General features: G+C 42.9%; 1 protein-coding gene across 4 annotated transcripts in view; it reads right to left on the bottom strand.

Annotated features, from left to right (window-relative positions):
• The window catches only part of LOC122404492 (catenin delta-2), a 37,270-nt gene that overhangs the window by 6,153 nt on the left and 5,162 nt on the right, over positions 1–25,955 (bottom strand). Inside the window, exons 2-14 of one of the 4 annotated variants that reach the window (XM_043408477.1) lie at positions 9,912–9,990; positions 9,278–9,368; positions 8,411–8,452; positions 8,191–8,320; positions 7,309–7,591; positions 7,100–7,225; positions 6,795–6,854; positions 5,835–6,457; positions 5,364–5,751; positions 2,483–2,796; positions 2,088–2,391; positions 1,765–1,903; positions 1,406–1,517 (exon numbers count right to left, since the gene is read on the bottom strand). In XM_043408477.1, the coding sequence (XP_043264412.1) occupies positions 1,406–1,517; positions 1,765–1,903; positions 2,088–2,391; positions 2,483–2,796; positions 5,364–5,751; positions 5,835–6,457; positions 6,795–6,854; positions 7,100–7,225; positions 7,309–7,591; positions 8,191–8,320; positions 8,411–8,424 (2,493 nt within the window). In that variant the 5' untranslated portion in view covers positions 8,425–8,452; positions 9,278–9,368; positions 9,912–9,990. The remainder of the gene's footprint in view (positions 1–1,405; positions 1,518–1,764; positions 1,904–2,087; positions 2,392–2,482; positions 2,797–5,363; positions 5,752–5,834; positions 6,458–6,794; positions 6,855–7,099; positions 7,226–7,308; positions 7,592–8,190; positions 8,321–8,410; positions 8,453–9,277; positions 9,369–9,911; positions 9,991–25,955) is intronic. The other 3 variants (XM_043408476.1, XM_043408475.1, XM_043408478.1) reach the window with 3 other exon arrangements.

Below are 25,955 nucleotides of genomic sequence, written 5' to 3'. Positions count from 1 at the left end.
AGTACAGTAATTTCGTTCAACCAAACAAAATTTTAACTGTCGCTCCGTTCTGTAAACTTGAGAGAATCGAAAATCTTTGTTCGTTACGGCATAATTTGTTTATCGTGCCTCGTTTGTATAAAAGTCTGAATGTGTACGAAAAGTTCAACGAAACGAATAATATTTCGGGCGCCGTGATAAACGATCATGTGCATCGGATAATCGAGAAGATTTACATCGTACGTATCGACGAAACTAAATTATACACCTCAACAACGGTATTCGTGGGCAATCTCTATATAAGTCAGTATTTCTACGCGAAATCTGTAATATATTGTTGCATTGTATTGACTCACTGTGTAACGTACTTCTTGTACATAACATAAATTCTCTCCGTTACCCGATAACAACGCGTCTCTACTCCGTTCACGTTATATAAGTGTAGATTATTGTGTAAAAATTTGTTAAACATTTGATAATTCCATGGACTGTTTTATGCGTATCGCATACGATCTACAGTAATACTGTACTAGCAAATATTGTTCCATAGCATAAAACACGGTGATAATTGGTACTTGTTAATTGACTTAGTTTATACACTTATAATGTTCGTTTAAGTAACTGTCTTCTCTGTATCACAACTATGCTCTTACAACGTTCATTAATTTTTTTTTCACTTGTTACATGCTCGTATAATGGTGTTCCGGTTCTGTCTGATTTCGTGCAAGCGGATAAATATTATAAATAAAGTGTCGTGATTATTATAGCGCCATAATGATTATTACGGCCTTACATATTCTTCCATACATACATATATACGATATATCTTTCCTAATAATTCTCAAACGCATTTCGATTACGGAAATGCCAATATCTCTGTCGCGGATATATATAATATAAAAATTAACAAAAAAGAGAAAACAACAAAATCCGATCTGTGTACAAGTTAGATCTAGAGAAACGTCCCCTTACGTAACCCGTTCGACTTTTGGAACGAACAAGAAGTAAATAAAAATCTTATCTATCGTGTAAACTGCGCGTATATTAAATCTATTGCAATCGACAATGTACCTGCACGCGTACTAGAGGAAGACTTAATTTGAAAATAAAATCTCGTTCTACAACATAATCGCTGTACGTTACTTTCGTCAATCTTTAAAACTCTTCTGGACATTTGATCTTTTCTTAGACACTTGTAAATAAAATCGTGGTAACTGCGAACTAAACGAACATAATAATCGGGCAAAGTGTCGTTGAAAGATTATACGGAACAGGACCCGTGTTCTATTACTTTATTCTCTCCGGAGCTTTCGAAAACTACTTTTTATACTTTCGCTTCGTCGTTAGAGACACGGTACCCGACTCTACTAGTAGAAACTACGCAAATACGTATTCACCGACAGTACTATTAATTATTGTTACTTACAGACTGATATATAGTGGGTCGACCAACGTTATTAGAATTCATATTCGCTCTCTGAATCGTTCGGTCCTCGTATCTGGTGCTTCCTTGACTCGCCATCGGCCGGTTCAAAGTGCTACAATCGTAACTACAATCAACGTAGAATCGAAACGTTCGAAACCAGACTTGGACTCTGCTCAACTTAAACTACCAAATCAAGTATAAACGAACATGTAAAGCATATACGCAAGAGATAATTGCAGAGTCCCCAACATAAACAACGAAAATGAAACTTTATCTACTTTTAAGAAAAAAGAAAGGACTGAATCGAAAAATATAAAGGAAATTGAAATTAATCGATCGGTTGATCGACGAATCTTTACCTATTTGCATTATTGGGTGAATTAGGCCCTGAGTTTCGTGCTGCCACCGTTTTCGTGACGAAATCTTGCTCCTTCCATCCATGTTTCTTGTAAACGTCTCTCAATTCTTGATGCTGCCACATTGTGAATAAAACTTGTCCTAAAAAAATACCGGATTTGAGTTCGATCCCTCGACTAATCACGGCAAAAAGTTAGGTTATGTTCATTATCCTTTCATTAAACTTAAATTTATGTTTATTAAACCTTTTCCAAATCTTCGATCAAATCGATTAATCGGTCGTTGTCTTCTAAAGCGATAGCAGTTATATAAATAAAATTCTTACCTGCGAATTTAAGAACACGAGGCGTGTACTTCTGGCGTTGCCTGGTTATGTTCATTAGTCTGTCGACGCCGCCTGCGTCCAGCAACGATCGTGAGAACTCGGCGTTCTTTTTGATAACCTCGTTCAAAGTGGCCAGAACCGCAGCAATCGTGTCGTCGCTGGTCCCCTGGTCGTGTTGGTTATTGCCTGAAGGTAACTTTTGAATGAGATCGCGCATCGCATACTTCCCTATCAGCTCCTTATTGCGTTGGTCTATTGCGAGGTTTCTGAGCGCTGTTGCCACAGCGCAAACCACACGATCCACCTGAGTAAAAGAAAAAGAAGCACGAACGAATTAAATCAAACTATACGTTCCCGAAAGTGCAAATGACATTGAATTTTCACCGATTTCGCACCTCCATTCGCAGCAACTCCACCAAAATTGGAAGTCCCTTCTCCTTTCTCACAGCTGCACGAATTTCAATGCTAGGTTGCCAGTAGCAGGCTGCTAGATTCTGGAGAGCTCCAGCAGCCGCCTCTAACGTTTCCGGGTTTGAGCAAGTCTGCAAAAGTTTCAGATATGATTGGACCACCTCCGGTTGCCAGAGCAGCTCCATGCCTCTGACTGGTTCCGTTCTGGGACTGGTTGTACGAGACGCTGTTGTTTCCTTCTGCACCGGTTGACCGTCCTTTTTCTTCTTACTGCCGCCAAAGCAACCCAAATTCTCACCTGAGGCACAATCATTCGAGACTAACATTAATTTGGAAGGAAATTGCGTCTGATTAGTCTAATAACAGTTGCATGAATCGTGTTGCGTCGATCGACGGTTGCGTATTCCTTAATACGTGGTGCATGGAACGAGTTTGACTTGAAATTTTAAGGTTATGATAACTTGTAACATGCACCCGAAGGAAAACTAAAGCTACAAACTGACGTTGAACAGTAATGTTCGTCGTAGTATCGAATATCTAACGTGGCTACCGGTTGAAACGTTAGTTTTCAATCAAGTTTATGAGATATCTTGGTTTCAATAACTCATTTGCATCATATTTTCATCAAAATTGTATTCAATACATGTTTCAAAAAGTATTGCAAACTTCATATCTCTGTGATTTGTTCTTGGCCACCACTATTCATTCACAATACGAATAAGACGAAAATCAAGAATATAAATTGCTTGACTGAGGCTTCATTAAAAAGTTATTAAAAAATTAAATTAAAAAATTTCAAATCATTCTGAAAAAGTTATTTTTGGTTGTAGGGGACAATTACAATCATTTTTGGCGAATAGACACACCCCCGAAATCCTACGCACTTTCGAGAAAAAAATTCGAGAATGTGAGAAATTTTTCGACAAAATTAAAAAGTTTCAAATTATTCTGGAATAATTATATTCGGTTGCGGGGATCAATTACAATCATTTTTGGTGAATAGACATACCCCCGAAATCCTACGCACTTTCGAGAAAAAAATTCTTTTCCGAAAATATAATGTGAGGTTAGAAATGTACATATGTATCTAAAATGTCATAAATTCTGAACAGATTGGGGGATTTTAATGATACAAAATTCAAACAATGAAAAAATACATTGGATGTAAGGTCCAATCAACAAACTGGTATTCTTGATTTTCATCTTATTTTGTTCACATTATTTTACATACACCCTGTATACGCCAATGATGCAAATGTGTTAAGGAGCCATTGTTCTTTGTACAGGGTATTTAATAAAAGGAATATAAGACTTTAGGGGTTTATAGTACTTGCCCAAAGTGTTAAACCTTTTTTTTAAAAACCTCGTAATAACGTTTGAAATGCAATGAACGACACATTATACTAGCAGAAGCCACTGCAGCAGACATATACAAAATGAACTAAAAGAGAGATGCACTATTTGAGCAGAATAATAGTTCAAATTGGACCAACGAAATTAATAGTAACACCTTGCAAAAGCAAAAGCATATTCTTGATCAGATTGTATATCTCTGAACTCTATACATATAACTGAACTATTCAGAGCCACTAATATTTGTTATTTAGTTAAAGATGCAATTGTTTAGTGTTTTATGGAATTTGTTTGAACGAATACACGTGTAATGTAATAAGTCTATTTCCTGTGTGATTCGGATAAAAATTGAAGCGTGACAAAGTAACCAATATTGGAACCATGATCATGACCACGATTTGTACGTGTCTTTAAATTCGAATCGATTTTAATGAGAGTAATCGTCAAAAAGCAAACCATGCACTGACTAATCAGACTTCCAAAACAAAAGAGAAACTAAATTAGCGATGGAATTACAAGAATCTCTTACCTTGGCATAAACTGTATGCTAAAAAGATTGAAACACATTTTAATCCATGCTAAACTAGGAAGGGTATAACTTCTTTACATGTTATTTGTCTGTTTCCAAATTTTATACATTCGTTTTTTTCTTTAAAAAATAAGGAATAAATATGTTAGGTAGAATCATCAAGTTAAACAAGTTTAAAATCATAATGGAGACACTCAAGCCGAATTAAGATACATCGGAAAGAAACAGAAAGATCAGTGTAGTGGGTCTTTGCTAATCATCCTGTGCTAAAAGAGATTTTGCAAAAACATTTTTTCCATCAAATATTGAAGCGGTATGAACAACTTCAAACAGACATAAGCATCACAATGAACGGTTAAGTGTACGTAAGTGTGTATAATTTTAATAGACTCTGTGGGTGTTCGGGGCTATCTACTAGTTCTAACTACTATTTTGCACATTTCATACTCAAGAAAGTATTAATACACATCGTCTATATGCGACTGATTACTGTACAGTACTGTTGGCTGCCAAGCGGGCGTAAATTACACTTTAAAGTGGTTCATCCTTCTCGTTTCAATTCACTCTATCCCCTGAACTGTAAAATTATCTCTAGAACTAAACGTTGAGCCTACTTTCAGCAAAGCTAATTTCCATCGATCAACGACTCGACTTGTTCCGAGACATAGAGTCTACGATCACAATAACTTAGCAGTTACCATATTTTTCTAACACCAATAATGATTCTAAATTACACCCGTTCGAGAGTTCCATTAAAAACTGTTTCCCCCGTTAAAGTTAATGGAAATACGTATTCCTTCTTGTCTTATCTTATCGTCGCTTCGGGGAAAGGTAAACTGCTTATTATCAGCGCGCACACAAGTTGGCTGCATGCGTGTCACCACATGCCCACTGAGGAAACCCGTGTATTCGTCATGGCAAAGGAAGGTACACTTTTCTCATTCTCAGAAATGCAAGAAAAAGTCGGGTCGACTGGTTCTCACCTTTGGCCGGTGCTGCCACCCTGTTCTGTACCGTCGATTGGATAGGATGCTTGTCGTAATTCGGGTCTTCGACCTCTTGACACCGATAGCTCAGATTTCTTAGGATGCAGACGCAATTCTCCACTATTTTATTGCCGATATTTGACTTTTCGATGGCCGACCGTACCACGTACAGTAACGCGTCCACCAGTCCCTCGCACTCGCGTAACTTTTTCCTCGCGTATTCCCCGGCACTGGACACGTTTCTCAGGACACCGGACGCGTTTCTGAAAACGGTCGACCAGCAAGTCTCGCCGCTCGATGAACTCGGATCCCAGCCGCTGTGTGGTATGATTATATTGTTCACCACCATCGTCACGCCGTCGTCGATGATGGACTTCTTCAGATCCTGAAACCGTTCACGATAATGTGTACTAAACGGTAAATATCATGGTATGAAAAAAGTTTGAATTCTATCCCCGGTGTGCTCACCTCGCAGGAAGATAGATTCCATAGCACCCCGGTGACCAATTCCTTGACATCCGCGTCGGACGTCCTGCGCAATAAATTGATCAATGCTGGGACTCCTCCGGCGTTTTTGATGGCCCTCTTGTTCTCGTCGTTCTGTCTGCCGTACGACAAGTTTCTCAACGCCCCGCAGGCGTTTCTGTACACGTCCGGGTTATCGTGATCCAGCAACTGCACCAACGGCGGTATACCGCCCAGGCTTCGCGTTTTCTGCTTGTTGGGGTCGTCCATGTAGCACAGGTGCTGCAGATACGCCGCCGCGTTCGCCTTGATAATGTTGTTCGGATTGCTTAGGAACCCGATCACCTCGGACAGGTTCGGGTCTCGCCATCTCATCGACTTCTGATCGTCGTCCAACGGGCTGGCCATTCCAGGCACGACCGGATGCCGGGACTGCAACCGCTGGAGATGAACCTCGTCCTCGAACATTCCGGGCGGAACTCCCGAGGACAGAGGCACCGGATGGCCTTCGTCGTAGCCAGGTACGTCGCTAGGAACTGCCACTGGACCTACCCCGACGCCAGGGCCGTACCCGACAGGTCCATAGGGGGACGGAGACACGTAACCGTAGGGCACTTTACTCTCATCTGCGGTCACATTCAAAAGGAAATCGATTTAGATCTGACAAATCCAAAGGCTTCGGGTCACCGATTCAGGATCGGTAGATCTACGGGCGTAGAATGTGTTTCATCTAAATCGGTGGCCCAAAGGCCTTGAATTATCGAAGGTCCGCTTGGCGGTTGCAGCATCTAAACGCGCGAAACGCGCATAATTCATTCGCATTATCGGTGGCGTTTAGCGGAATATGGAGTTGCATGAAAGATGATCGTTCGATCGACGCGAGAAGATGAAGCTCAGTGAGAGACAGAGGCGGAAGAAAGAGAGAAACAGCAAGTGTTAAATAAATTATTGATGTGACCCTACCATGAGGATGTTGCGAGGGTTCGCCGGAGTCATCCATATTCCAAGAGTTGCTGATTTGATCTAGAGAGGACACAAAATAACAACGAATGTCAGGCATGGAGATAATTAAAGCGAATTATGCTGTGTCCCGTGCACGACCAGACAAATAGCCGCGACACGCTGCAACGCGATAGCTGAACATCTTATTACGGGACTGTCTGGGTCAAACCTCGATGACCCTGACAAAAATCCTATTCTCGTCCGTAGCTGGAAACTAAGCTATTTCGTGGTTGGGTTTAGAGTATGTTTCTTTCGTTCGAACGTACCATATTGATCTCCGGGACCACCAGGACTAGGAGTAATACGATAATGATCTTGCAAAGCGGGATTCAGACCAGGATCGATGTCGTTGTAACCGCCTTCTACGTACGGCGCCGCTTTACGCATGTATTCTTTGAAAGAAACAGAACAATTTACGTTATACGTATTTGCTATCGAAATTCAAATCGTTGGGGAAATATTGTTGTTCGGTTACCGTGCGAGGGCGAGGCACGACTGTGCTCCGAAGGACTATGAGGACTATGAGGAGAGTGCGAGCGCGGCATGTAGATGCCATGAGATCCTGGATAGCCTGGCTGCGGTGGATAGCCAAGGTACGGCTCGTAATGATCGAAACCAACCATGTACGCGTCCGCCGTGTACCGGGGATCCGCGTGCTGGTAGTCCTGAGACATCAATGGCACTGACATGTAGCTCACTGCACCTGGGTCCGGCTCCATGTGTGTTACCTCGCGCACCACTTTCGACACGCTTGTCACCTGGGTAAACGTCAACGTTGCACAGTTTATTTCAAAAACATTACCAAAAATCTTAAAATACGCGTCTTAGAATAGAAAAGGGGTTCCCATTGGCACCATTCGACTGCCAAAAAAGGCTACTTCTTTTCATTTTTTCCATTATCGTACAGAAGACTTCAGGTAACTCGAGCAACTCGTGAAACAAATACGGAGCTTCCACGAGCATAAAATTCAATTGATCAGGGCTACTTCTCCGAATGCGATTCGCGTCAGATAGGATTGCAACAAGAGTTTGGAAGACAATGAGCACATGGTCGGAGGTTTCCGCGAAAAGGCGAGAAATAGAACGATGGAAGAGCCAATCGATATGGCGGATGGGGCTGCTAAGTGGCTTTGAGCAGTCGTTTGACTTTCGTTCGAATGCAGGTTTTGCTCTCGAAATTAACCCTTTTGCGGATCATATCCGGCCTTTTGCGCTGTAAATTAACTTTTCGCGGATCATACTCGACTTTTAGAAGTCAACTTTTGTCAAACGGTGTTAGATTCGGTGAGAAAAAAATGATCGTAGCTTGGCGCATTGAGCAATTTAGTGCGCGGACGAAATTGAAAACGAATCTTACTTGTTGAGTAGTTTGCTGCTTATGAGACCGGATGAGTAACGGATCCTCTTGGACAGACAAATGAGACGAATGCAACGAGTGGGTGTCCGCCTGACCGTTACTTCCGTGGTAATCTGCATCACTCTGTCCGCTGCAAAACGTCCACAATAATGATCAATTAGAGCTGGGTGGAATCGTGCCGGGTACAATCAGTGATTTATTCAGTGGTTCGATAACTCACGTGTATTGCGGCATGTCGGGACCTTTTTCCTGGAGGACGCGTCTGCAAAAACAAAAAGAAATTACATTCCACGCTCCTGAAATGATCGATTGCGCCACTGAAATTCCACAAAAACAATGTTTAATTATATCAAATCTCTACGACTAGATGCGAGATCTCGGATGCTCGATAAACAAACAATATCTCTAAAAGAATGGCAGGAATGATCGATGAGTCCTAAAAATAAAATAAAAAGAGCAGGTAAGCGAATGATTCGTGCGTCCCGAAGTATCGTCGTGAAAGAAACAACAAAATAAAGCGACACAGAAAAGAACGTTCGATCTGCGAGGAACAAAGCAAAGTATCCAGAAATACTTGTAATTACGCTAAACTACTCTTGTCCTTGTCTCGCACGCGCACACACAATTACTTGCACACCATTCCCAGCATGCTGAACGAACACACACGTTAGTGAGGCTGAAGTTATTCATTCTGATAGTCACGTGTACGTTCTGTCTGTGTTCCGACTAACAAAAACCGCACGATTACGGTCGATGGATGATTTCCTTCGCGAGATGCTGCGAGATCCTCTCTGAGAGCCCAACGCGAACTGATCGAGAACCAGCACGTCTCTGTTTCAGCATCGAACGTTTTGACGTTGGGCCTGATCGCGGATCTCGCGACGACTCACAGCGCGTTCAACGATACACGCTATCGAAAGAAACAAATCCATTATAGAATTGTAATTGGTCGAAGAAACTCGCGTTGTACGCGCTGTGCGACGCCGAAGAAGCTGTTGAATGATGGAACACGAAGAAGGAAAACTGATCGAAGATGGATCGATGAATGACTGTATTTAATTGTACACTCGCAGTCAGAATGACTAACCTCGTGATTAGGTCATGTTAGTCACCTCTGCGTGATCTCGGTGCGCGTAATGCTGTGCTCCTGTCTCCGCTCGAGCCGACGATTCACCAGCCTGACATTAACAATTTCGCTCGGATTATTGGAAGCAGCGATCGGATCGATACCGATTCTAATCGATATGTATCGCGATTTTAACGATGCTTCAAGAATCGATCCTTATTTGGTATTTCCACGAAGGTATCGACACATTTGTACAAGTATCGAAGAGATATCGATATACTTTCGATATTTTACGGGCTGACATCCGTAAGTATCGATTTGGTATCGACTCGATCACTAATTGGTAGTGCCGAGTCCTACCGTGCTCCCGGCGCGAATTCAAGAGAAATGTTGTAACTGTCTTTTTCGTGATAAACGGCCGTCGATCCCGTCCTTGGACCAGTCGCGAGGATCAACGGGCCAAACAAGCGACAGAGAATAGAAGGAAGTTTCTTTCCGGGTTGCCAATCAACAAAATTGAAGAGTTCTGTCGCGCGAGTAGAAGAGAAGCGAGGAATTCGTTCGGTACGACAGTGACGCGTTTCACGGAGGGAAAAGAACGCGAGACTGATCGGTTACGAGTCTCTCGAGAGTTCGTGGAGAGAAAGACACTTACAGACAGGAGTCAACCAGCTGATTATTTGACATACCAGCTGATTTTTCGTCTCTTGCCGCTCAGCAGTCGATGACGTCCCCTGGAAGCACACAAGAGAAAGGAAAGATTAAAACAACGGGCAAAGAGGACAATTAAATGTGTTTTACGAATGTTTTTTATCTCGAAATACTATCAAAGAGACGTGGATTTTACTATCGAGCATTTTTTTTAATCGACCAGACGGGGAAAAAAACAAGCACGCGGTACCTTAAATAACCACCGCGAAACCTCGTTAAACGTTAATTCCATTTCGAGCCGGCACAGAACCGCTCTGCCACGATTAACGTTCATCTTCTCCCCTCCCCGCGGTTCTCTCCAAGGCGTTAATTAATTTTATCAGTTGCGCATAGCTCGCGGATTTAACGCGGGCAGGACGTGTCGCAAGTATCGCGCGTAATCACGGCACTAAAATATAAAACGAGCAGAAGAGTTTAATTAATTTGTCGCACCGGCGCTCTTTCGTCCCGCTTTTCGATTATCCCTGGCGTACCGCCGCACGCACACATCCGCGGGAAAAAGTTCCACGACTAATTTTTCTAACGCGTCTGCCGTCTCAGAATTTTAAAAAGATTCAGCATTCCATCCAACTGGCAGATTTAATTTCCAGTTATCGTACTGTTTTCTTTATCGAAGAAAAATTATTCTTCTATGTAAAATATAGAAAGGTAGGAAAAAGGTCGGGTCGACGTTGACGAGAGCGGGTTGAAATCCAGTATGCTTGATTTCATTTTATTCTCTTTGTTTAAATCTTCTCGACTAACGAACTCTGTAAAAAGTTTGTTTGGTCTTGTACTTTCCCTCGCCAACTATCGGGGCACAAAACAGGAAAGTGAAACCGAGCCCTGAAAGGATTAACCCCGGCCGAGTCGACAGTGCAGTAAACGTTAAATGAGTCATTGAACGCGTGCATAGTTTCGGGTTCTAGCTTTGTACGATACAATGGTAACCAGGATTACATCGAAACGAGTAAAATCGTCCGGTTAATCTAAAGCCTGTAAACAAGTATAAACTTCCGCTGTTAACCGAGGAATCAATAGAAATAGAGTAGAAAATAACTACCGGGTCGGGTCCTCCGGATGAATGCAATTTAAACATTCTACGCGGCGGAATATTAAATGAAAATATTAGCTTTAATATTTCCGATATAGGAACTAAAGTGGAAATTTTGTAATACCCATAGGAGGGCATATTTTCTGAGTCTGATATTTTATATCGACAGGCTGTCACCTGATCTGCAATTTTAAAAGTCTATCGCCTCGCCGTAATCGACAAGCCGAACGTAAATCGTTTCCTCGAGTCTCGCGGTGAACAACTCGTGGGGACGAGCTTCCACGCATGCTTCTTTTTCAAGTAATAATCACGTTATCGTCGATTAGGAACGCCTGTATGCGCTACCAGTAACATCGATCTCTTCTCTCGGGTCGACTGAATCCAGGTCGAAAGCGGAACAAGAGAACCAGGACTTAAACAAATACTTCTCGCTGTTACGTCCCGTTTTTCCATCTTGGCCGTCTCTTCGAGTGGAACTTTGTGCTTCGCCATTGTCGCCATCTTTTTACCAGGCTCGGTAAAGTCAGCTGCGCGACGACCATTACGGTTTCCTTAATAATTCCGACGAAAAGTCGGTGAATGATCGCTCGACACTCATCCTTCCGCGACACTCTGTTAACCACGGAACGAACAAACGATTACGTTCACGGAGTTCCTCCATCACGCATCGTACGACTACCCACATTCTAGTTCTCGTTTCTTTGCCGCGAACCAACAAAGGAATTTAACTACAATAACGTCTCGAATTTCCTTCGAATATTACGGATACGCAATTAGGAATCGTTTTATTTCCCGACGACGAACGAAAATGTTACGTTCGAAAAATTGCGTCGCGTAAAAGCTGCGAGTGCCATCATACATCGTCGTTCCACTTTCGTTCTCGATGCGTTCCGTTGTACGCGAAAGGCTGCCGACATTTTCGAGAGTAATCGGATTTCGAGTTTACCAAAATTCTCGACGCGGGGCCGCGAGCGAATTTCTACGAATTTCTAGGGACAAAGTTGCGAAAGCTTCGAGGGTAAAACGAAAACCGAACCAATTTTCGTAGGGTGGGGGCGAAATTCTCGAGAAGCCACACACAGGGCTGGTTGGAATTCTCGAAACGTTGCGTATGCGGGGAACAGAGCGGCCTGAATTTCCGAAAACGCACAGAGATTGGAAACTAAAGTTCGCGAGCCGCTGGACGGAACTTTGCGAGACCAAGGGAGCAAAAGGGTCTCGAAAATTCCCTGGACGCAAAAAGTTACAAAGCTTCCGAACGAGGAGCAACGACTGCAAAATGTTATACAGGGTGCCTTGCGAGAAACGGATCAATAGTAAGGAAATACTGTTTATCTCCACTTGTCACAACCAAAGCAGAATTTCTGTTTAATATTTTAGTATGTTCGAACACAGTCAGAAGAACACGGCGTTGATAAATCAACGACTGATACAAAAAGCAGCTTATAAAATATAAAAGCTGTTCGCGAAACAATTTTCGTTTGAGATTTGGACGGGTCTGAAAACGTTCGCGGAAGCCTGGAATTATTTTGACTCGTCGCGCTATCGCGGCGGCCGAAAATGTAGGCCAGCGTCGCCCGAAGCTTTGTCACGTAATAATGTCTAGCATATTAAATTTTTTATACGTCAGAACGAATTCGGGAACATCCCTTTTTGAAACGAACCGGGACGAACGTCCCGCTGGCGACGTCTCTCCGCTGCCCTACAATCGCGCGCAATCATTTCTCTCGTCCAAAATTCCGCGTTTTTAATCGTTCTGACTCTCGCCGGAGGTGACGCGACTCGCTGATACATCAAAAAGATGATCGTAGCGATGATTAACCGTTGGGCACGTTCTAAAAGCAATTTTTAATGTTATCGCGTGTAATTATAACGTACCGGGTGATGTGAAAAGAGGTCGCAGATGCGGAGATACCTAGAATGATTCTCGGAACGAGGCAAAATGCTGGCTTCAACGTGAGGCTATATCCTTCTGTTGCATCATTTATTTCTAGTTACTCGTTTATTTTCGTAACCTTGGAATATCTTAATACGATTAAATACTAGAGTTACTGTAGGTTAAAATAATATTTTATAGAATATTTATCGTGAAAACTAACGTATCTGTATCGAAATCGTTCCCCATCTTGTTCAAAGATTTAAGTAAAATGTTTCTCCGTGTCTTTGAAATATAAGCGATCGAGATGGAACGTCGACACCGAAATTCGGCTTTTACTCGGTTCCCGGCGGCGTTATTTCGCAGGAAAGTCGTTTCACCACCCTGTGCGCTCTGAATCGCACGCGTCGCGACGCCAGCGCGTGACCGGATTTGCACAGCCGCCGCAACACTCTCGCACTTAGGCAAAAGTGCATACGATACGCAAACCACGAATACTCGCCGACGAGAACCGCGTGCACCGGCTACGCTTTTGTTTATCTTTCCATCTTCCATCCGCTCTAACGCTACCCAAATCCGCCGACCAACTACGAAACTTGTCAAATTTTTTCTTTAAATAATTAATTAGCCCCCGTTGTTGGTCGATGCAAAATAAACACCGCGGTTTTCGACTGGTTTTATGCCGTTGGAACCGTGAAATTTCTTGCCGCGTGGTTTACAGCGTAAATACTCCAGGGATTATGACGTAGCTCCACACGGGAGTTCACAAAACCAACTCGTACAGCTTTTCACGTGATTCCACGTAAAGAATTAGCAATTCTTTGATACTGTGTTCCCAAAATTATAGCACGACAGAACTTTTCATTTAGAAGCTGTTATTCGTATAAAAAAACGTTAATCGTTCTAAAAAAATTATTCTTAGTTCCGGGGGTCAATTACACACATTTTTGGTGAATAAACATACCCCCGAAATCCTATGCACTTTCGAGAAAAAAAATTAACGAATCCTCGATCAACAAATTGGTATTCTTAATTTTCGTCAAATTTTGGCTTCTAGAATCTCCCATTAAAATTTTCCCCAGATGTGACCGAATACCTTGTATAGCAGTCTCGCGTTCACTATATTGAATATTTTCAAATAATTCAGACAAAATAGGGCTCTATTGTTCAGCAGCAAGGTAGAGATATCATTCATAAATACAGAGAACAATAGTAGACCCAGATGCAAACCCTGAGGCACTGCAGCTATGGCTCGGATTTTACGCGAAAAGTGGTCATTGAACTTTACGATCTTGGATCTTGGATCTTGGATCTTTATTTAAATAGCTATACTAGCGCCGTTAAATAGGCAAACACCTTGCAAATGTCGATAAATAATGCAAACTATCCAGTGGTTGTACCAATAACGATAGTATCAATTACAAAATATTAAAATATATTTAGATTTGTATTTGATAATACATACATCGTTCGAATGCAACCAAATTGAGCCCTGTTCCGAGAGTGGATGAATAAATAAACACGAGTAAGCGTCGACGAAAATATTTCCAGGTCATTTTTATCGAATACTGAGAATCTTAATAAACATTTGAAACATATTAATCGCGTATAAACGCGATCCACGTCGTCGTTGGTAACTTTTATACTCGGGAAAGAGGATTTTAGTCTACGTTATTTAACAGAAACAAGTTTGCTCTAGTATGTCCTTTAGACTAAAGCGGCGGTTGTCTTAATTAGTTTCAAGAGGGTCTGCTCGGCGTTATGGGAACGCGCGCGTGTGAAAATTAATTTAAAATGCAGCGCAGCCTCGGTGTCGGCAACCAACTACGGTAAAGCATCAGCGAAACTGTAACAAGAAGATAATTCTGATAGCAGGCTGGACCGGCGTGTCCGTTCGAAGCTTCGATTCGAAACGATTTCAAATCACGTGGCTTGGCCGCGTTCATCCTTTGTTACGAAACAGAATGCGCGTTTCGGATTGAAAATTTAACAATTAATGTATACCAGTTCGCAGCCGGGAATACCGATAAATCTCTGTCACGTAAGTTACACGTTTAATGCGAATGATCCTCTTTACCGGGATTTCGTTTTAATTGGCTCGCCCCCCTCTTGCCCCCTCCCTCCAATATTGCCAGCAATAACTGGCGATAGGAGTTGGAATATTGTACTGCAACGCAGTTTAATACGATTCGATGTTAAGAAATCGTTGAAAGTCTCGATAGTTTTGACCCATTTGTTTTATTCGAAAGCGGTAAATGTACTTTTAAGTTTAACACGAGACTATGTGTACTGTAAATGATTAGCTGTTGAATTAAGATACAGAAACGAGCAATTATGCGAGGTGTGAAATAAAGCACGCGTTCGCAACAGAGGACAAAGAGCACCCAGGTGGTAATTAGAGGATCTGCGTCGTCTCGACACAGGTTTAAGGCGTGTACTTTTTCGGAAGTCGTTCGTTTCGGTTATCGGTTGCCGCCATCTGCGCGCGGCGAAACCGAGAGTAGATCGGCTTGCATATTCGTTAGAGAAGTTTAGTCTGAGGATTTCTAAACACCGCGTGTGTACCTACGTAATACAGTGTGTCCGGTTCGCGGTGAAGGCTGACTCCTTCACGGCGCTAAACAGGTTCCCGACATCCTCAGACACATTTTAACTTGTTTATATTTTGGTTGTAACAATCAAGGTTTCGTACAGAAGGATTTCAAGCTCGGACAATTCGATGTCCCCTTGGTCTTAGTTGGATTCAAAGTGTCGTTGGATTCGGTTTCAGGGACCAGTCGAACGCTTTCTGCCCCGAACCTGTATCAAATGCAGCGACAGGCAATAATTACCAGCGGCATCGTCGTTCCGAAGTCTCTCGTCGATATCCATCGAGACGTAATACGGCCATCCCTCCTCCAAAACTCCCATTAGAAGGTAATTGATTCGCGGGATGGAAAAGCGGACCGCCATCGACTATCGAACGAAAAGAGTATCCAGCATGGGACATCGATCAAATCGGCCGCGAAAGCTGAAGTGGCACTCGGTGACGGACAGAGAACGATGATACCGATTATGCTGCTCGCGATATCGACGCTCGACGCGCGCCGCTGGGAAAATTGTTCCCTAAGGGTAATCAGACCTCGGACTATTCGTCAAGCGCAACTTCTACGTCCCGTCGCTTTTCGCGAGCACCGATGAATTCTTCCCGTGGAAACTTACTTACCCCCAAGCTTTTCCACTGGGTCATTCGTTTCCGTTTCCACGGTTCTCGCGAAATTCTTACGACAACGCCTTTCGACCATGCTCCAAGAATTCCTCGATACCAAACTCGAATTGTTGAATATTTATTTGATAAATAAATACAACAGAGTTTCGATCTGAGATATATTTAATTAAGGTATAATAGTTTTACAAGACGGAAATGCTGTTCACAGTTTAACGATTTTCTGCTAATTGAGCTTGAGGCTCGGAAAAAATCGAGACGCTCAGGGGGTGCCATAAATGAGTGTCCTCAGGTAGTACTAACCTTAGCAAGAGAGGGAATCGTACCACTGGATACAAATTTCCATTAAAAGTATACGGATGCAAAGCTTATTCTCAACACGAATTATCTAGTGTCTATCGACGTATTTACTAATGATCTTACAAATCTCATCACTACCTTGGTCAAAGTGTTAAAATATTCGCCAAACACGACCGACACCTTTATAATTAGGCCGCGTTCTGGAATGGTATCGAACCTTATAAAAACTATCGACACGATCTAGACATCGAACCTGTAACACCTAAATACATTTATAATTTATTTTATTCCTTCCTCGAATCACCGGATCGTCCTCTACAAATAAAGAAATATAATTTGTACGAGCTTTGATTTTGGGGGGTCAGAGAAATTGGGACAGGCGGAGAAATAGCCTAGGTAGAACTTGGCGTAGGTAGAAGGAACGATACTATCGATCAATCTGGGCGTCCCGCAAACTATTCTAGGATCGATGAAGCGCGACCGAGAGTTGGACGCGTTTCTCGATACTGGAGCGTCGCCGGTGAGTTCCGCGGTCTGAAGATAGGGACGCCCGGCATCCGGCAGCCACGATTTCGAAGCGTTTTAATAGGCGCTCGCGCGAATCAATCGACAGCCTCTGCAACTTCGTGCCGATAAAGAAGTGGCTTTCAACCGGGGGAACACGCTCGCGGATCGAACAATGCGTTCGAATCGGTGCCGTGACTAGGCGACCTTCGCGCGAACCCGATACGAGGCCAACCATTCACCCACTAGCGTCGGGATTTAGTTAAATTTCATCTAACTGGATTTCGCGGATGTCCCCCCAGTGCCTAGGTTAATCCCTTCTTTTTCCATTCATCCGTAACAAAAAAAAAAAAGAAGTGTTTTCTCGTAGATGGAACGCCAATCGTCGACCACGGACTTGTTACAAATTTCGTTCGAATCTGCAGGGGGATCGTTCGTTTCTGTGTCGAACTCGACGTAGGATCGCGAAGGAGGATCAAAACGTATGGTCAAATATTAAGCTTCGTCGAACGTTTACTCAGCTGACTTTGAAAACACCGTGAACCGTAGTTCTGGATACTAAAATGGGTCTTCGAGTTCTGTCAGGTGATACGTTTATGGAACAGAGGGTCTCCATTATCACGACGAGATCCCTGGTTCTTTCAAGTATATACACATATACTGCGTCTAGTCACCGATCTCTTCAAATACATCAGCCTCTTGACACCGAGCATCTAAGGCAGTCTGTTAGGTAACCTTACCGATGAATCCATTAACAGACCCTTTACCAGCCCATTGCCATTCTCCTTCCATCCTGACGTTCTCTATTGTCTTCTTCGTAGCAGTATACTGTTTCGTTCGATATCTTCGTAGGAAGAAAATAAATCGTACGGTCAAAACTTCCACGTCAATGTCTACCATATATCTTACTATATTAAACTTTGCAAAGCATCTACCACTTCGAATAAAATTCCTAACCAACAAAATGTACCGATCGTTTCGAGAGTTATATTCGTTCGAAATAAATGCAGCCGTGGAACATTTCCTGGCGTCGGCCAAAGCAATGAAAATGTTTCGCTAGGGGGACTAAAGTCTGATGACTCATACAGCGAGTCTCTCTCTCTTTCCTATTTAGGGTTTTCGGTCGATGCGGAGCGGAGGGAGGGGTGGGACGTGCGTGGAAATTGCACCCGTCTCCGGAGACCAACGTAAATTGTAATTAAAAAAAAAAACGAAGAAAACAGAACGCGAGGCCGGGTATTATTTCTGCGCCGCTACTGAAAAATTGTTCGGATTTGTCCTGGAGGTATTATTCTCGGGCAAACTTTCGTTGTTCCGTTGTCGTGTGTTCTCCGAGCGTGTCTCTCTCTCCTCTCTTCTCGTTCTCTGCACGTCTTTCCGCGACGCGCTTTTCGTGCCCCGCGGAGAACTGGTAGCGTGACTTAATTTTTGTCTCCTCGTTCGTCCGCTCTTCCTGTCTCTCCCTCCGCGTCGCGACGCTCCTTCGAGGTCTCGAGGCCCACTTTATTGGCTCGTCAAGCGGGCGACAGGTAGCGCCGGTTGCTCGAGAACCGCGACCGTACCTCGAACTTTACGAGAACGATTCTCGGAACATCTTAAGACTCTTTTAACCGATTCGACCGAAATAACGAGCCAGACTCCGCGGTGTGCGACCACTACGGCCTCCGAGCCCGCGTTTCCGACTTTTTTATTTGAATACACAACGAATTAAATCTCGTCTGCGAAATAGTTAATTCGCAGAACGACGCGACCGTTATTCGTTTTCTGCGACGACCGCGCACCTTCGTGTCTCGAGCGTCTTAAGAAACGCTACGCTATAGATTGTTAGACACGCGTTACACGTATTCATGAACTATTTTATTCAAGGTTATATTTGTCGAAATTCGAAACTCATCGAGTCATTTTTCTTTGCGACGATATAGAAACAGTTTGACCTTCGAACGACCTTGCGCACGTAATAGGTCAAAGAGTTAACAGTTGAAACGAGTTTACTTCGCTACGAGAGTCCAAGCTGTTTCGAGCTTGGTATTTTATGTGTCTTATTTATAATTCTTTAATTGACGATCGACCATTTCGCTTTCGACGCTCTTACGGATTGTGATCCGTGGCTACTCTTAATTTCGAATGCTAATACTTTCGGGACTGTGATACGGATACAGCTTGATATTGGTATCGATATGACTTGATCGTAAGTGGTCGAGTAAGTATTTAAGCATCGTGTTGCACGAAAATCATGAGAAAGGCTGATATCACGCCCATCGCTATGCGTGGCGAAGAGAAAGACACCCAGCAAAGAGAATTCTATATAGAGGACCGTGGAAAAGAGGAGGAGAAAGAGGGGGAGGGATATATCACGAGGGAATGAGAACTCTGCCGCAACCTCATTCTCCTTTCCGGCTGGCGCGTTGAAAAGCTGTCTCCCTTCTTTCTATGGTGCTCCTCCCCCCTCCTACTCCTCGTCCTCCTCCTGGGCAGCCCGTGCGCACCGTCCGCTCTCGATGGCTCGTCGTGCGAACGCATACGAGGGCAACGCGTGTTTGAATGAATGAACGCGCCGTGGGGGGAGAGAGTTACACACGCATACCCGCGTCAAACGGAGTACGATAGTACGAGGAGCTGTATACGTATGTAGGTATTCCTCTGTGCTCTCTCGCCTCGCCGCGGAGTCCACCGCGGTGCAGAAATTTCTGTAGAGGGCGTCCTCCGGCGATCACGCGATACGTCGCTCCCCTTTTCCACGCTTCTTTTTCCCTTTAGTGCCACTATCGTTGTTATAATTTTTGCCCAGGGACAAATATTTCACTAGGGCTTTCTTTTCGCGCATACTTTCCGTGTCCAGGAAGGATTCACGGCTTTTTTCGTTGCACAGTCATTGACAGTAGTCGCGAAAAAGCGGCGGAAGCGCAAGGCTCGTTTAACATTTCGACGGCCGCTGTCACGCGTACGTGACTTTTCTAGCCAGTCGTCATCGACCGCTGGTAAACTGACTTAATTTTAATAGATATTTTTTTAGCGAATCTCCAAACAATAATACGAACCGTATCTTCGGTCGTTACTAATTTAAAGTTGCGTGGGATCGCAACGGCCACCGTAATCCGGATAAGGTTTACACATCTCGTGACAAGGGAGAGTTACAAACTTTCAAAGTACTAAAGGTAGAATAATAGTAGAACGATGGTACTTACTGTTACCGTTATCGTTTTTTTTTATTGTCGTTGTACGGATGTCGAGAGATAAAAAACAAATTAAAAGTTTCGAAAAACGAAAATGATTGTTAGACACGCGTTAATGAGTTAATTTTTTATCGGTTACGGCAAAAATACTAGTGGTAACGAGGCAGTTGTTACCGAACACTGTTATTCGTTGGTTAGCAGTTTGCAGTTTCTTTGGCGTTCTCTTAACGAGGGAGTACCACGAACTACCGAAGAATCACAAAGAATTATAATTATTTGCACGACCGAGGAGAATTAAAAACTCTTGTATAAGTAGACAGAATTTTAATCTTTCATAGAACCTGAGGGAATTTTAAATCCTCGAAGAATCTAAGGAGAATAATAAATTCTCCTCGAACGCAACGCGATTACCAGAACGGGCACCATTTTCTTCTGTTTTCCCAAGTCCTTGCGAAAAAACGTATTTGCCGATATTCGGGATTGAAATACACGGAATCGAATAACAATTTATTACGCATACTAATTCTAGGTAGACCTTATTGGCGAAATCTATCGAATTCGAATAAAAAACAAAATACACACGCTCGCGTATACTGCGCGCCCGCTCAGTTTACACATTTTAATCAAACCCTGGTAACTCGATCTGCATCGGAAACCAAGTTTCGACGAAGGGAATCGAACGCGCGCGTAGAAAGCCGGAAAAGAAGTTAATGAACGAGTCAAAGTAGCGACAGAAAAATCGATGAGTATTTTCCGTTCTTTTATCTTCTGGAAATAGTTGTTTATAGATAAACTTCCCTCGATTCCATCCGAAACGAACATCTTTTAAAACACAACGCGGCGGATGATTTATTTCTTACACACACGTTATGTATTTTAATATTTTTTTCCGTCGTCCGTGCTCTGCTTTTTTTATTTTTTACAACGCGTCCGTGGAAAAATAGTTACGACCCGCTGACAAATGTTGAACTCGACTTATGATGACTTACTTTTTAATACTAATCTCCAAACACTGCATAGTAGAAGAAGAATTGCAGATATGTTTGTAAGTAAGCTAATTAAAGGTCATATTTCGTGTTCAACAATTATTCAATTGGTTCCTTTATATGTAAAGATATTTAAGAAATCACTTTCTATTTTACTCTAAAAGTTACCGCACAACGTTTGGATCTCAAAATTGTGTAAATAGAATGATTAATAATGCAAATTTTGTACATACTAAAACAGATTTGATTGAACAATCATTAGAAAGTCTAAAACTATCCTTGCAATATATTGTAAATTAATTTATTTTTGTTAAATTCACTAAGCGATAATGTTTGACTATGTAAAATCCACATCTGTAGTTTCTTGCATATTACATCTTTGTACTCAAGGGTTTAATAATAATAATTTTCACGAGGATCGCGACGGAATGCGAACGTTGTATAATTGCGTATAGCGATGCAAAATGAAGTCGTATCTATATCCTTACGGTGAAAGTATCGAGTTAAGATAACTCGAAAAATGTTAATCGTACGCGTCGAACGATTTCGTAATGTGGCTATTGCAAAAGAGAATATAGAATCGACGGAGGAGGGTCGCGAGTGCGTCGAGATTGATACCGCAGCGATACCTATCGATACTGGTCGACTAATTTCGATCCTATAACAAATACCTCTCGGCTACTTGCTCGAAAACGACGATATTTATTACAGTTGACCGTGTATAATTTTGAATGATCGTACGCATTTTTCAAGCAAGGCAAAATTAAAAGGGCGTTTAACGCGTTAAATGCTCGAGCGTTGAATTGATCGTGTATGATCGATAGCATCGGTGGTATCGATCCCATCACTAGCGATATGCACTGCTCGAATTTCGCGAACAATGCTATACAGATCCATCAAATTCCAACGGTCCGATTGGTCGAACGGGTTGCGAGGCGTGCGCGTGCGCGGCATCGATGCAGCTAATTTATCGCGGCGCTAATTTACCATTAGCAGCGGGTACATACGCGCACGATAAATCAGGTTCAATTAATTCGCGGGAATATAATCCGGAAGAACGGAACTCCGCTTTCGTCGGTTCTAATTAACAAGCTGGTTTGCCTGGCGCGTTCTGGTTGGCAAACCACCGAGGTAACGGGACCCGACGGGAGTTCCGAAAAAGAATAAGACCGAACCGGAGAAAATGACGAAAAGGATGAGAGGGAGAGAGAGAAAAAAAAGAATAAACTGGCCAAATTACTTTCCACGTTCGTTCAATTTGTCCCACCGGACGTCCGGGAAGACAAAGAAAATTAACCGCGAGAGAAACGAGCCGAAATCGAACGAACGTTCGGAACAGAATTTTGCGATTCGATCGATCGTGAATGGATAGAGACTGAGAATAATTAGTAGCGCATCAAAATTTCAAAACGTAGAAATATAAAGTCGGTGGAACCAGATCGTCTGGGTAACTCCGGTGGATTCGAACCGCTAAAAATAGTTACGAGTTTCTACAGAATTCGAATATCAAATGAAAAATATTCACTTCTGCGGGATGACTCGCACGTTAAACATGTAGGAGATTATAACGGTGGTGTTCAGGCGGCAACGTTCCTCTCGAATCTTCTGGCTCGAGAATCGCTCTCTAGAACCGATATAATACCTTTTCGATCGGTGACTGCTATATCGTAATTGCGGGTCCAGAATTGATCGAGAGCAGAGATCAACGAAAAATTGTTTCCGTGGTCGTCGAACACGGAACATCGAACGTGTTCGAGAACTCTCGCGACACGTCGGGTTGTCGCGAAACGCGAGCAATTCGGGCAAGTTTGGTAGCAATTTAATCGAAGCCCGGGGGCACGTTCGGAGCGCGTTAAACGATCCCGAAGCAACTCGAAACGCGAACCAACGGAACTCAGCCATTTTTTCGGCCTCTCCGAAACTAGTTCAACCACTCGGTGGCCTCGGTTCGCGGTAAATCCGTGGCGTCTAATTAGCGTCGCGCGTTACGTCGCCCCGAGACGCCTAATTTAAGTTTCCAGCGTCTGGGCCCGGGCTCCTCCTCTTCGTCGTCGCCGTCGTTGGTCGTCTTTCGTGCACTCGGAACCAAGAGAGCCGTGTGCGTGCCGTGACACGCGCGACTTATCAGTACAGCAGTCGCTTCGTGCACTTTCGACGACGCGCCGACGATCAAAGTCGTAAATAAACTTATCTGGCCAGGATGGGGGTTGAAGAACCGCGTTCGAAATGCAAATAAACGCGCTACGCAATTACAACGGGCGACGACTTTGGAGGCGGATGTTACGTAACGTGGAAACCGTTTTCCCCGAGCGTTTAGCAGTAACAGATAACAGGGGCTTGTAACGAAACATAAAATACAAGCATTATTCGGTTTTCCCAACTGATTATCGTTCGTAAGGTACTCGACTCTCTTACGACACAAAAATTGCGTGTTATGTGTCCTCTTTGACGCCACGCTAGTTTTAGACACGCAAATTATCTGGGGCGACCAAGTTGCGAGTCTCGCCCCTGTATAGCGGAAATATTTTAATGTTTGGAAATGCCGAAGATTATAAAATTACGGATCAAAAAACAGTTTCAAAGGTTTTTGCACGCTCACGGTGACAATCAGAGCTTTGTATGTAACGTATGATCGTCGGATGGTTAAGTTCATTGATGCGAATTCGTAAAGGTTCGCGATTCCAAAGCATTCTGTAACGAGACCGTTTGAGAATCACGAGGTGTTAAATGTCGATTCTTTATTCGATATACACTCGTCGAACTGTTACGAACGAATGAAATGAAATAAATATCGACTGTGAACGTATGTAGCCGCAATATTTTGTGTCTATAAACAATTTGGATGTTTTCGTTACACTGGTGCTACTCGATAGTCATCGGTGGTAAATAAATAATTAGTATTTTGTGTCAGTCCTACAATTTCCAAGGTACGTAAACAATTTTTGGTCAGTTCGTAAAAATCAGTCTCAGCCAATGGGATGGGAAAATGTCCAATTTTTGCCGTAACTGGGAGATTAAATGCAGCACTCTGGGTACAAATACGTAAATTGGAATAACCCCTAGGTTGCCGAATTTATGCGTGGAAACTTGGCACCTCTGCATTCTCGCCATAGAAATTCTGAGTGGAGGAAATATTCTTCAGAGGCGACGAAGTGGAGGTTTTCGCATTAACGGGACAAAACGATTTTCGACTCGTATTCAAACACCCCAATTTCATACCTCGGACATTTTATTCAATTACTCGTTTATACGCAAGTTAAAAGCTCTCTTCCTCGAATACATAAATAGAGTTATTTTATCATAATTACGATTAATTCATTCAACAACTATTCGTACAAATTTAAGTAGACGTGCCAAGTACGCGATTAAAATCGAAATTCCAACGAAATAATTTCCGTATAAACGCCACTTATTCCACACGAATATACGCAGTCAACTACGAGCCGAATTTGTTATTTTCAGTTTCGTTTTGCTGGAAAAATGCTCGACTACTCTCAAATACTGAAAATCGACGTTCGAATGATTGCCATCTTTTTTTTTTTGTAAATTGAAACAGAAAATGCGTGGATTTTAATGTATTAAATTTTATGACGAACGTACTCGTCGTTGCATATTTGCGGATTGACCAGTGTTTTTAAGGACAACAAGTTAAACGTAAACCCTTTGATTTTACGAATTATTTTGAAAGAGATTGAACGACAATGACGGAAATTAAGAGTGAAAATGTCGATTATTGATCTTAACGCAGGCTTGGCTGTACTTTCGACCGTTAATAAGCTCTTTTCGCGATTTTCATAAAGTCAGGATTCGAAGCGTGGAACGGTAAAACCGGCGAGAAAAGTAACCGTGAGTTATTCCCGGCTGTGGTTTCATTAAAAGTACACCAGCCGACTTGTGATCTAATTACCGACGTGCTGGAATTTCACCGGGGCTCGTCGGTGTTAAGAAAAACGAAAGAATACTCGGAAAACTCGTGGTTCTGCATATTCTTCCAGAGAAATATTTTCCATCTATAGAGGCGGTCACGCGACTCGCCAAAGGTGCGCGACAAAGCCATTGACAATTAATCGTCCTATCGCGACAGAACTGATTCGAACTTGCTTGGTTATCTAGAAATATTTCATTCCCAAACGGGATACAAATTAGTTCGAATTTACTACGCTCGCTTTAACCAACTAACTATAGCCTGACGAGTAAAAGAATCGACTGGAAGATCTCCGGTTGTACCCTCGAGAGGAACACTTCTCCATCTTTTTTTTTTAAATTCTAGTATGGCATACTCGTTATCGAACGTTATCGAATTCCTAACGAATCACGATTCCAGTTTCGAAAACAAGCATTCGGGCCGAAGCTTGATCGCGGTGACCTCCCGTTTCCCGACGAGGAACGGTTTGATCGTCCGCCGATTAAATCTCGATTGGGCACGGCGCAGACGCTCGCACACGGCCGCTGTTTGTCCGCTAGTAATGACCGAGTGTATAATTTACGAAAAGAACGACGGAGAGACCTCGACTGGCTCGGCCATTCAGGTGAATAAAACCGTCAGTGGTCCCGCGGGACAGGGTGTAGGAAACGAATTCCATACATTCTTCAAGAGTTTCCTTCGAAAGAATGGGACACGATTATCGTCCTCTGTCCGTCGGGGACAATGACGCTCGTTATTGTTTAAAATCTCCACGCACCAGTTTGCTGGCTGATATTCGTCTTTTTTAACATATATCTATAATACGATAAGCGCTTGGGATTACGAATAGACGCGTAAACAAAATCTCTAGCCAGAATTTCAGCTATCGAATTTGTACGAAAAATCGCTTTAATAGATCGAAAGTTGTAGATAATAGCAAAGCACGACAAAATATATAAATTGCATACTTTACAAGTTAATGTGTAAGTTTTATACAAATTCCCTAT

Source organism: Colletes gigas, unplaced genomic scaffold, assembly GCF_013123115.1.
Source record: "Colletes gigas isolate AHSC1104 unplaced genomic scaffold, ASM1312311v1 Colletes_gigas_Sc00003, whole genome shotgun sequence".
NCBI classification, from domain to species: Eukaryota; Metazoa; Arthropoda; class Insecta; order Hymenoptera; family Colletidae; genus Colletes; species Colletes gigas.
This window is presented reverse-complemented; position numbering and strand designations above follow the sequence as displayed.